General features: G+C 37.9%; 1 protein-coding gene across 1 annotated transcript in view; it reads right to left on the reverse strand.

Moving 5' to 3' along the window:
• Window positions 1-13,117, reverse strand: part of cds1 (CDP-diacylglycerol synthase (phosphatidate cytidylyltransferase) 1) — a 137,344-nt gene that overhangs the window by 56,360 nt on the left and 67,867 nt on the right. Inside the window, exons 2-3 of the mRNA XM_043700693.1 lie at window positions 6,364-6,506; window positions 1,253-1,349 (exon numbers count right to left, since the gene is read on the reverse strand). Of these exons, the coding sequence (XP_043556628.1) occupies window positions 1,253-1,349; window positions 6,364-6,506 (240 nt within the window). The remainder of the gene's footprint in view (window positions 1-1,252; window positions 1,350-6,363; window positions 6,507-13,117) is intronic.

Here is a 13,117-nt window from a genome sequence, read left to right on the forward strand (position 1 = left end):
TGATCAATGAACCAGCGAATTGACAGTCATTTATTTTGTTAAGGCACAGTACTTGGACATGTTCTTTCTGTCTGCAGATCTTGTACGTTAATACATGTAGCTTCCAGTACACACTAGAGTGTCATACTGCAAAATCTGACAGAAAATCTTAAATTTGTTGTCAACATAATTCTTCACACACTCAAGGTTATCTGCTAAATGTTGTCCAATTGCAGAATCACATCTAATATTGGATATAATTGTGAGATTTGCAAGTATGGCCTGGTTGGGCATTCGGCTTGTTATGAAACGGATAAAATCAAAATATTACAGATGCTGGAAACCTGAAACAAACAGAATGCTGGAGAAACTCAGCAAGTCTGGCAGTATGAGAGAGAGAGAGAAACAAAGTTAACATCGAGTTCAGTATGACTCCTCGGAACTGCAGAATGGATGTTCTGTTTGAAAAGATTTCCTAGTCTTTAGGACGTATGGCCTACCTATCTTACACAAACGCATGTATAAAAGGTTGTCTGAGCTGAGATGTCACTTTTTTTTATAAAGCCTTAAGTTATCGCAAGAAGGCGACTTAAAATAAATTCTGGGATTTACATATTAATAAACTGAAACTTGCAACCCATTCAGAAAGATAACAGACTTAACAGCAATTTAGATTTGTTCACTATATCATTTCAGTTGCATGACACTGTAATCTTTTGCTATAAATTTTGTGTCTTCCACAGCTACCTGACGAAGGAGCAGCACTCCAAAAGCTAGTACTTCCAGATAAACCTCAACTATAACCTGGAGTTGAAATTTTTAAACTTTGTCCACCCCAGTCCAACACCGGCACCTCCACATCATTGCTAAATTAGAGTAAACCTGTCAGGTTTAAAATTAAATGAAGCCTGACAGTTAAGTATCAATCATTGCTAATTTGTGTACCCTCCATGGCAAAGGATTCACCATTTGGAGTTCACTGGCCAACCAATCAGCTCTCATCTCATGAAATATAAATGGTGGTTATTCCCCTTGAATTGGTATCTCTTTGAACTGTCCTGATGAATGCAAGATGAAAATCTTGGGCAAAATGTGTCTGTCTTTGTTCAGCCAAATTTAATTTATACCAGATGAGTTGAGATTTAGTGAAAATCAAAGTTTAAATTCAGAACTGTAACAGAGTAGATTGTTGCTTTGCAGCAAGACATTTTCTTAATAAACACCTTTTCTAAGTTATAAGAATAAAATTGTTCCATAATATTAGTTTACTAACCACAAGCATGAGTACTATGGGTCCTAGGTAGATGATTAGAAAAAAAAATGAAATCATGGCGAGTGACAAGATCCCACGAATCCACCAGTTCTTCCATCTGCAAAACAAAACAATTTTAAAAAACACTTTTTCACAAAGTGAATTAAAAAGAATAACATCTTAAAAGAATTTTAAAATTGTCTTAGAAGCTCCTACTTTATAGCTGAACCTCTGTACAAAATTTGTAAATGATATAAGCTTTACAAAATAATAATTTGAAGTATCCCAAAGACAGCACAACAAAATTTATGTTTCTTTATTCACTTGTGGGATATGGATGTTGCTGGCTGGGCAAACATTTATTGCTAGTCACTAGTTGCCCTCAAGAAGGTAATAGTGAGCTGCCTTCTTGAACTGAAGTCCTTTTGCGTCGTAAAAGCTGTAATGCCATTGAGAGGGAATTCCAGGATTATGACCCAGTGACAGTGAAGGAACCGTGATACATTTCCAAGTCAGGATGATTAGTGGTTTTTTCTATATTATTAAGTCACAAAATGAGGGCATCATTGGTTAGGCAATCTGTAATTGCCTAGAGGGCATTTAAGAATCAATCACATTGTTGGTCTGAAGTCACATGTAGGCCAGACAGGTAGGCAATTTCCTTCCCTAAAAAGGACAACAGTGAGCTAGATGGGTTTTTCCAACAAGCAACAATGGATTTGTGCCCATCAATAGACTCTTTATTGCAGATTATTTTTATCGAATTCAAATACCACTGTTTGCCGAGGCAGAATTTGAACCTATGTCCCCATTACCTAGGATTCGAAGTGAACAGTCCAGTGATAAAACCACTAGGCTGTCAACTTCCCTTTGGAGGGGAATTTGCATGTCGCGGTGCTCCTATGTGGTGTTCCCATGTATCTGCTGTCTTTGTTCTTCTAGATACTTTTCATCATGGGCTTAGAAGGTGCTGCCTGAGGATCTTTGGTGAATTCCTACAGCGACTCTTGTAGACTGTACACATTGCTGCAAGTGGGCATTTTTGTCCTCAAGGTTGTCAAGCTTCTTGAATGTTGGAGGAACTGCACTCATCCAGGCAACCGGGGAGTATGCCATCACACTCTTGGCTTGAGTCTTGGAGTTGGCAGACTGGCTTTGGGACTCAGGTGATGAGTTTCTCACTGCAGTATTACTAGCCTCTGACCTACTCTTTTGTAGCCACTATTTGTATTTGTATGGAGATTTCAGTTGAGTTTCTGGTCAATGAGAACCCCACGATGTTATAAGTGGGGGATTCAATAATGGAAACACCACTGAACGTCAAGGATCAATGGTTAGATTTAATCTTGTTGGAAATGGTCATAGCCTGGCATTGGCATGGCACAAACGCTGCCTATTAATTTTCAGCCCAAATCTAGATGTTTTCCAGGTCTTATTTCATTTGACCATCATCTGCTTTACTACCTAAGGAATTGCAAATGGTGCTGAACATTGTGCAATCGAATATTCCCACTTTTAACCTTATGTTTGAGGGAAGGTCATCGATGAAGCAGTTGAAGATGGCTGGGCCTAAGACACTATCTTGAGGAACTCCTCCAGAGATATCCTGGATCTGAGATGACAAATAACCACACCATCTTCCTATGTGCCTGTTACAATTGGGTAGTGTAAAGTATAGGTCATCAACAGAAAAAAAAATACAGCTAGACCTTTTAGGAGTGATTGCTGAAGGGACATGCTGTTTATTACGATTCACCAGTAAGCTGTAAGTTCCAAAGACTGGAGAATCCTTATGGTTACAAAACTTAAGGCAGACTGTTCAACCTGAGATGAGATGCTACAATTGAACATTTACTAAAAAAACCCTGAAAGTGCTAAGAATTATACAGAATATAGGAATTCAAAGGATAAGTGGGGATGGGGGGGGGGGTGGGAAGTGGAATCTCATAAAAACCTATAAAATTCAAAGACAACTAGACAAGCTAGATGCAGGAGTTCCAGATAGGAGAGGAACCCAGAACTAGGAGTGACATGTAAGGATATAGAGTAAACCATCTAACACTGAGATAAAGGAGAAATTCCTTCACACAAAGAAAGTGATGAGTCTGTGGAATTTGCTATCACAAAAAGCAATCAATCAATGTCAATACATCGTGTGACTTCAAGGAGGAGTTAGATATAGCTTGTGGGGCTGAAGGGATCAAAAGATATCAAAAGATATCAGAGAAAAGTAAGAATGAGGTATTGAGTTGGTGATCATAATGAATAGTGAAACAGGCTCAGTCAAATGGCCTACTCCTGCTCCTACTTTCAATGTTTCAATTTAAATAGTAATTCAGGCTTACAGCGTGGTATGTTTGCCTGTACTGAAAACAACATTGAGTCCTATTCATTGCAGACAGAAAGAACATGTGAATACAGTGTGCTGGAATCAACTTAACAAAACAGGAACTAGTCTGCATTCTATAGTTAATTTGCTAGGGCAAGACCAGTGTCAATCTGCCAGTTAAATTTAACTAGATTTTGACAGTTAACTGTCAAGCATGAAACTGGTACATTTCCCAACACAATATCACTACCAGAGTCCACTTGCCAACCAATAAATACATCTTTTTTCAGAGTTGGTGGTTTATGTTACTTGCTCTTTAAGATCCATTTAAAAACATCGCCACTCAAGAATGTCATGTTCTTAGGAAACTACAAGCAATTGACAGATTGCGTAAGATCTCCAGAAAGAAGGCAAAGTCTGTATGGATGAAGGCCTTCTCCTGGAAGATGATTTAGTCCAGATGGTCTGGAAGAGGCTGAGCCTTCTACAGAGGCCTTTGATCCATACTAAAAGGTTCACAGAGCAAACTGGGTGGTTGCTGGCCAACAAATAGTCTATTGCATGGGAAAAATACATCAGACCACCCCAGGCTACGCCATGTGCTCTTAAATTTAGGAAAATTTAACAGACAGTGCAAAACATCAATGGCGAGGAACTTACTTTCTTAATAAGCCCATGCAATAAAAGAAAAGAATTTAATTAATGAGGGGGAAATATAGTTACATGCATCATTCAATCATTTTTCCTTCATTGTCACAGAGCAGTCTTGTTCAGCTTCTCCCATGCTTTGAAACTTTTCTTTCCAAGTTGAATTAAAATGCTTTTAAAAGTAGAGAGCACTTAATTTTGCATATAATCCCTACGGAACCTAATTTAGTATTGCATTTAGTTGACACCAGCAGCAAATGGTCTAAGTGTTCGGTTTATTTTCAATGGTTGTTATTATTGAAAGAGATGCCTCTATTTTGCCAAGTGTTTATGTTCAAACAAACAACCTCATTTGTCACTTTAATAGCAAGTGCTTATGTTGACCAGATATATTATAAATTTGAACAATGCTTGGGCATTGAAATATTAAAATGTTAAATCTGTAAGGCGGTAGGGATATGCAGGGAGTCAGTAGATCTGGAAAGGTATATGCAATAAGTAACCGTGAACCTTTGCTCTACAGTATCAAAGTAATACTACGTAAAACTATATGACAATACAGTACAGCACAGGATCAGGCTCTTTGACCCACCATGCCTCTGTCATTCTAAACTAATCTCATCTGTTAGTACATGGTCCATATCCCTCTATTCCCTGCCTATTCATGTGTTTAATAAATAACTCTTAAATGTTGCTATCATATCTGCTTTTACCACCTCTTCTTGCAGCACATTCCAGGCACCAACCACTGTGTAAAAAAACCTTACTTCACATATCCCCTTTAAACATTTTCCCCCCTCATTTCAAACCCCTGCTCCCTGGTATTATATATTGCCACTCTGGGAAAAAGATTCTGACTATCCACTCTATCCAAGCTTCTCAATTTCGTGAGGTCATCCCTCAACCTCCAATGCTCGAGCAAAACAATCCAAGTTTGTCCACACTCTTCTTATAGATACTACACATCAATCCAGGCAATATCCTGGTAAACTTATTTTGCACCCCTCCAAAGCTTCCACATCCTTCTTATGCACACATATTGTTAATAGGTTAAATCTGATGGCCAGTTAATAGTGGATTTTGTATGTAAATCCAAGTCCTAAGAGGTGAAACATGCCATGCATTACAAAAAAACATTTGCTGCAGAATTCTCTGTTGAAATGTTGAGTTCAAGATGAACAATATTAGTACAAACAAAGGAACTTCCAGTTTAGATAATTAAGTTATATATTTCCCAACACTGAGCTATTGGCAGCACATTTATGAGTTTAAAGCACAAATTATAATGCAAGGTAACGTTGCATACATCCACCTGATCAATTGGTCATAAAATTCCTATATCCGGTCCTAATAAGAGGTTTCCATTGGAATTGTGAAACATCTTGTTGAAGAAGGGCCACACAACCTTGTCTCAACAGCATTCACTGTTGTAAGCAAAGAAAAGAAAACATTCTATTGCATCAGTAATTTTATTTTTGCTTCCCCATGCCAACCATACATATGGCTTCACTATGTAAGACAGTATTTGTTTGCTTGCAAGCAGTTTTATTTTGCTATGGGCAATATCTATTACAAGGAAGGATGCAATAATCATTATTTTAAATTAAGAAAATTAAACCAAATAGACAACAGCCAAAACCATATTTTCAGACAATGGAGGGTACTTCAGGAAACACTGATTAAGTAACACCAAGCTTTGGTTTTAAAAGCCTGACTATTGTAAATAGAAGTAAAAAGTCAGAGTAGGACAACTAAACAACTTTTTACAAAAATATATACCACCTTAAAAACATAAAACACCAAAACATTTGAAGAAGGCATTATAAAACAAATTATGATACAAATGTACATAACTGCAGATAAGCAAAAGTTTGCTTTTAAGACAGCCTAATAGGAGGAAATTGGAGTGACCAAGGTTTAGGACAGCATTTGATGGTTTTGGGCCAAGACAACAGGATCCATTAGAATACTCGAGATGTAATCAGAGTTGCACACAGCTTAAGGGAGGAAGAATACTGACTAACTTAGAAGAGGAAATAGTTCAAGTATTCAGAGAACCACTGATTAGAGGTATCACAAAAGCTTGGATGGAGAAATAGAGCTGAGTGTTAAATGTAGATTAATAAATTTCATGTATTACAAACTGAAATGGTACCTTGAAGATAATCCTGATAGGGCCTTATTGAATACTTCAGGAGTGCTGTCATTTGAGGGTGGAACATCAGGAATATCTGAATCAGGTTTCAAATCAGGTTCACCATCAACTTCCAGCCCTGCTTTATCATCAACATCAACGTCCTAGATCACAAAAGCAAACAAATTCATTGGAAATGTATTGCATAAGGTATCAAAAGTTTCATTTTAAAAAATGGCACGCAGAGCAATTCAGAATTTCTCAGATATCGGTGACTCACTGAAGAATGTCTCCCAGCTGGGAAGGTGGTGGTGTACTGGTATTGTCATTGGCTAGAGATCAATGCCCTTGAATCATGGGTTTGAATCCCACCATGGCAGAAGATAAAATTTGAAGTTAATTAATAAATCTAGTTAAATGTCAATGAATCTGTATGTCTCCATGTTGAACACCCATGGAAGAAGACGTACTGAGGCGAACAAGGGCATAGAATGTACTCTGGGTGGGGTAACATCTGTGTCCTTCACAAGTATAGTTCAGGAGCACAGTTACTGATCAAGCTGTTAAAGTCCTGAAAGGACTGGTATACATAAGGTGCTGAGGGAACTAACAAGAACAAAACATCTGCTTGATCTCATCCCACCAACCTATCAGATGTACTTGTCCATGTCAGTATTAGTAAAAGTGACCACGCCACGTTCATTCAAAGTCCTTCACATTGAGGATACCTTCCAACGTGTTGTCTGCAGTACTGAACAGAGTAGATTTTAAACAAATCTAACAACCCAAAACTGGATATCTATGGAGGTACTAGAGTCCAATCCTCCAGATTAGTCAACAAACACAATTTGTAAATTGACATACCCCCCATTCTACGGTTACTCCCATGCCTGGGAATCAATCCTGCTTCAATGAAGCATGCACGAAGGCATGGAGCAGGAGCAGCAGTAGACACACCCAAAGTAAGACATCAAAGTGAAGAAGTTATAACACAGGCTTACTTGCATGACAAGCAGCATGTAATAGACAAGAGCTTAGTAATACCACAATCAATGAATCAGGTCTAAATTCTGTGGTCCTTCCACATCCAGCCATAAATGGCAGTCGACAAGTACCCAACTCTGAAGCTATCCACCTCAAAATACAAGACATAAACATCCAGGCTTTGACTAATAAGTGCTGAAAGTCAAAGTGTGGAGCTGGAAAATCACAGCAGTTCAATCAGCTTTCGAGGAGCAAGAGAGTCAATGTTTTGGGATGCTACTTGAACTGCTGTGCTTTTCCAGTGCCACACTTTTTGACTCTGATCTCCAGTATCTGCAATCCAAACTTTCTCCTGATAAGTGCTAAGTAACATTTGCATCATACAAGTCTCAAGCCATGAATACTCCAACAATAAAGAATCTAACTATTATCTCTTGACATTCAGTGGCATTACCATTGCTGAATCCCCCACTATTCACATCCTAGAGGTAACCATTTACAGAAACTGAACCAAACTAGCCACATGAATACTGTGGCTACAATTACAGGCAGGGAATTCTGCAGTGAGTACTTCACTTGCTGACTTTTCAAAATCTGCTTACCATCCATGAGATTCAATTCAGGAGTATGATAGAATACTCTCTTACTTACCTACAAGAGTGCAGCTCTAAACACTACTCATGAAGCTCAACACCAAACAGGCAAAACAGCTAGCTTAACTGGCATTTCATCTAACAGCTTCAACTTTTATCCCTCCACCAGTGATGCACATTAGCAGCAGCTATGTATTATCTACACAAATAACTAAGGCTACTGAGCAAACTCTCAAACTCTGTTTTCTAAGTTGAAGAGCAGCAAGTACATGGAAGTTACCATTCAACTCTCACTATTGTAACTTTAATTGTCCTCTGCACTATCCAATGCTTTCAAAATTCTACATTTCTTGAAAGATTTGAAAATAGTGTCAGTTTTTATTTTCTTCCATGATTCAATGATCTATTCACAGATCAGCAGCAGTGCTGGAACTTGCATACTGCCTCCTTTCGTGTATGTCTTTTCTCCATTATGCATCCAGTTATTCCACTTCATTCTCATCATGTCCTTAAATGGCTTATTAATATCAACATCTATTGGTTGCAAAACACATGTAAACCTGCCGGGAATTACAGCTACATCAGTGTTATGCGATGGGATGTTATCAACAACATTCTTCATTAGATGGGATCTAAACAGGTTCCAAACGAGCACACTTTTTTCCATGTGTAGCGCACAGGTTGTAAATTCCAAACTTCCTTTATCCATTTTCTGTATTCACCTTCTGGATGCACATGGATGACAATTCCTTTTGGAAATTTCTCCTTTGGCAAAGTTTCTCTCTTAAAACCAGCTAACTGTTTTAATTCAGTGCCATCAGCCATACAAGATAAAACTAAAGTAAACCTACTTTGCTCACGGCCAGTGGTTCTCACCAGTACTGTTTCTTCCCTTTTTTGGTTCACAGTTCGATTCTCTGGCATATTGAGAGTTATCGGCATTTCGTTCATGTTTCTAATGAATGATTGTAGCTCTCCTTCTGTCAATTTCTGATTACAAGTTGGTGAAACTATAATATTTTGTCTTCTAGTTCAGCAGGCAACTTTTGTGCAATTTTAGTTCTCTGTTGATTACTAAATCTTACCTTCTCATGAATCTTACACCATCCAGCACTTGCCTTAATATCTAAAATTCCATCGTCCTTTGATTAGTTTTGTGCATGGATTTGGATGGCTTCAAGACTAACCTGTTTTCCACTTGGTGATTTCCAAGTATCCACTCATCAACTTTTTATCCAATTGTGGCCTTTTGCTAGCTTTACCTATGTAGGCACACTTTTGTTTTAGTATTATCTGAAGTTGATTCAATATCTTTCTCCAGTCTCTTAAGCCTCTCCAAAACACACAGTTCTCTTGCTGCTACACAGTTACTTGTCTTCTCTGCAACTCCAATAACCTTCAGTTTAAATGCTGCTGTATATTTCACGTTGTTTTTTCTGGAGGGCATTTTTAGACAAAATGAAGGAATTTCAAAACCTCAACTATATCGCGAGGTTGGTTGTCATCTGACTCTTTCGAGCCAAATTGGTGTGAATTGTACATCGAATCACAAAATACCACGAAAAATTCATTTCTTCATCATGTCATTTATGTACAGGATAATACCTTGACTCACAAACATTGATCTGTTATCTGTAAAGAACTAGGGTTGACTTTCACATGAGGTACAGGTATACAATCCTTTATCCGAAATCCAAAGTTTCTTCTTTAAGTATTTTTCTGTATAACAAAGTTATTTGGCGTGCGAACAGGTGACCTAATTCCACACCCACTCGAGCCATGTCACTCAGCGGTGTGGCCCATACTGGCAGGCATCATTGTGTCTCAGTATTCATACTAGTCACACATGGTTCTGCTGTTCGGCAAGATTTTAAAAAAATTTAATTGTGAAAATGTCATTTATTCCGAAATCCAAAAAATTCCAAAATCCAAAAAACAACCAGCCCCAAGGATGTCAGATAAAGGATTGTGTACCTATATACAGAAAATTTCAGATTTTTTGGCCAAAAATAGGGGTTGACTTTTAATTGAGACTGTCTTGTACTCAAGTACATAAGGTAAGGGCATGGATTTCTTTTAGTTATTTTCATTTCTTATCTAAACATAAAGTCATGGTAACATTGAAAAGAAAAAGCCAAAGTCTGTAATGAGCTGTAAGCTAAAGACAGGTTTGAAGAGATGAAGATTAAAATTAAAATTAGGTTTTATTGTCACATACTGAAGTTCAGGGACACTGGAATGCAATGAAAAAAGTGCACAAAGTCACTATTCCCAGTGCCATCCTAGGTATAAAAGTAACTAGGTATAAAATCAAAAATATCTTGGAGTAAAATGTTGAATAATGTTAGGTTATATGACGCATTTCCTGGACTTGACAGTCTGCATCTGAGGGTGTTTATAGAGGGGACTACTGAGAAAGTAGATGAAGTAGTTATAATTGTCCAAAATTATGTAGATTGTGGAATAGTTCCAGCTTATTCCAATTGTAACATCTTAGAAATGGAGGATGTACAAAACAGGAAACAAGGCCAGTTACAGGGAAATTGCTAAACTCCATTATTAAGGAGGACTAATAGAACGTTTAGACAATCGTAATAACTGATAGAGTCAACGTGGTTTAGGGTAAACAAATCATATTTGACTAATTTATTGAAGTGTTTTAAATAAGTAACAAGCAAGGTGCATAAAGGGGAACCTGTGTATGTAGAATACTGCAATTTCCAAAAGGCTACAGATCAGATATCACAAATGTTCTTACAAAAATAAGAGTTCCTGCTGTAGGTGGTAAAACAGTAGGACGGACATAGGATCATTAACAGGAAACAAACTAAAGGCAAATGGATTATGTTTGGGTTGGCAAGATGAGGGGAATGCCATAGGGATTAGTTCAGAGGCTTCAGTTATTTGCAATGTTTAAGAATGGCTTGGAAAAAAGGAGGACTTGTGGGATAATGTATATAGTTAACTTTGTGTATGACCAAGACATGTAGTGAATAAGCTGTCAAGAAAGCACGCAAGTCTGCAAAGGGAATTAGATGGGTTAAATGAGTAGGGAAGAAAAATGGTGAGTGGAAAATGTGAACTTGTCCATTTTGGTAGGAGGAATAAATCAGCAGCTTAATATTTAACAGAGTGGACTGCAGAACTCTATGGAACAGAGGGATATGGATATGCTGGAACATGAATCATCATCTGTTATGAAAATACAACATATTATTCGGACAGCAAATAGAATATTGGCATTTGAGAGGGAAAATTGAGCAGTAAATTATGGAAGTATTGTTGCAGCTGTGATATTAAAGAATTAATTTGCTCTGCTGACCTGCAAGAAATTGAATGCCCCGGGGATAGGGTGGTGTGTCTTTGACCGATTGGTGGAATGTGGGAGGTTTACATGGCCATTCCCTTGCCATTTAGGGATGACTTACATTGTTTTCATCCCCTATTCAGAAATCAATAAGAACATTACAGTTGGAATTCGACTACTCCCCTATAGTTACAAATAAAAAGTGATTTGCAACAGGTTTGACCATTAAGGGATGATTTGCATTACACTGTTTCTGGAGGCGGGGTGGTCACTGCATTGTATCTCGAGTGGCATGTGACTGTGAGTGAGAGACTGGGGGTTGTCTTGTGGGCATTACTAACTGTGATTGAAAAGATTTTGTATAAAGGAAAGATCGTTTCCTTTGTTCAGGGAGAGCTTTTGCCTTGACCCATAAGTCCTGCGAGGTGTGTTAAAAGGTTCCTCCAGAGGGACCTCTGGACACGACTTGCAAGCATGGTGAAGAGTTTTCAGGGTTTCTCCAAAGCTTGTGTTGTGCTGTGCTAAATAAAATTTGGCTGCTTGTTCACAGAAGTTGCTATATTGCAGTTGCATCAAGTGTCTAAGAACTTCAGGAAAAAGTACTTAACACAGCTACAGGCCTTACTCCACATGAGATTACATAATTCTAAAGATCCAATATACAAACATTTCCCGTTCTTTGATCTATTACGATCAAGGATCAAATTGCATTAGACGTTATTGGACAGGGTTAATTTTATGTGTAAGGGTTGAGTAGTTTAGGCCTATACTCATTGGAATTTGAGCAAGAGGTAATTATCTTGAAACATACACAATCCAGAGGAGACTGGACTTAGTGGATGCAGCTTTTTCGTTGTGAGGGATTCTAGAGTTAGGGTTTCCCATTTAAAATTGAGACAAGGGGTCCTTTTCCAGATGTTCCCCAAAAACAGCACAGGTTAGGTCGCAGTATATTCAAAGCTGGGGTAGATAGATTTTTGATTGGCAAAGCAGTCAAGGACTATGGGAACAGACAGGAAAATGGATTTAAGGCCAAAATTATAATCAGCTACAACCTTAGCAAATGGCAGAGAAGGTTCTAAGAGCTAAACAGCCCACTCCTGCTTCTAATTCTTGTGTACTTATGTATAGATAACAACAGGGTTGTTATGGTGCAATGTGAGTACCCTACCTCTGAGCAAGGAGTCCTGGGTTCAAATTCCACTTGCTCGAGTGTCCAATAATATTTCTGAACAACTAAACAGGTTGATTAAAAATATCTGTATAGAGTAAAGGGATAGTTTTCAACTGAACTTACAAGCACCAATGTGCTTGTGCGGAGGACAACTAGGGCACTGCAGAAAAAAAAATTATGTAATAATAGAGAAACAGGACAGGTTGACACTATTGAGGAAGAGATCAATTAATATTTTTATTGAAATAGAAGCGGAAAACAAAAGAAAATAGAAGAATGGGAAAGAAAGATAAAATGACAGAAAATGATAAACTGTCACTGGAGTCATACAGCATGGAAACATGCCCTTCGGCCCAACTCATCCATGCTGACCAGATTTCCTAAATTGAAGACACAAGACATTCAAACAAAAAATTAAAAATCAGGAAAGCAAATAACAGTAAACATTCCAAAAAATTTGGGCATCCAAATTGAAGACAGAGAAATGATAATGGGATCATTGTGCCAACGAATGACATCATCACAACATTAAAAACAATCTGATTGCATACAGTTTAGGAAATAGGAAGGGAAATAGTACAGGCAGTCCCCAGGTTATGAATGGGTTCCATTCTGGAGCCTGCATGCAAATTGGAACATTAATGTAGGACAATATAAAACACTTGCTCATAAGAACGGGAAATGTTTGTATATTGGATCTTTAACATTATACCCAAA

The sequence above is a fragment of the Chiloscyllium plagiosum genome, chromosome 1 (genome assembly GCF_004010195.1).
Source record: "Chiloscyllium plagiosum isolate BGI_BamShark_2017 chromosome 1, ASM401019v2, whole genome shotgun sequence".
Classification (NCBI taxonomy): Eukaryota; Metazoa; Chordata; class Chondrichthyes; order Orectolobiformes; family Hemiscylliidae; genus Chiloscyllium; species Chiloscyllium plagiosum.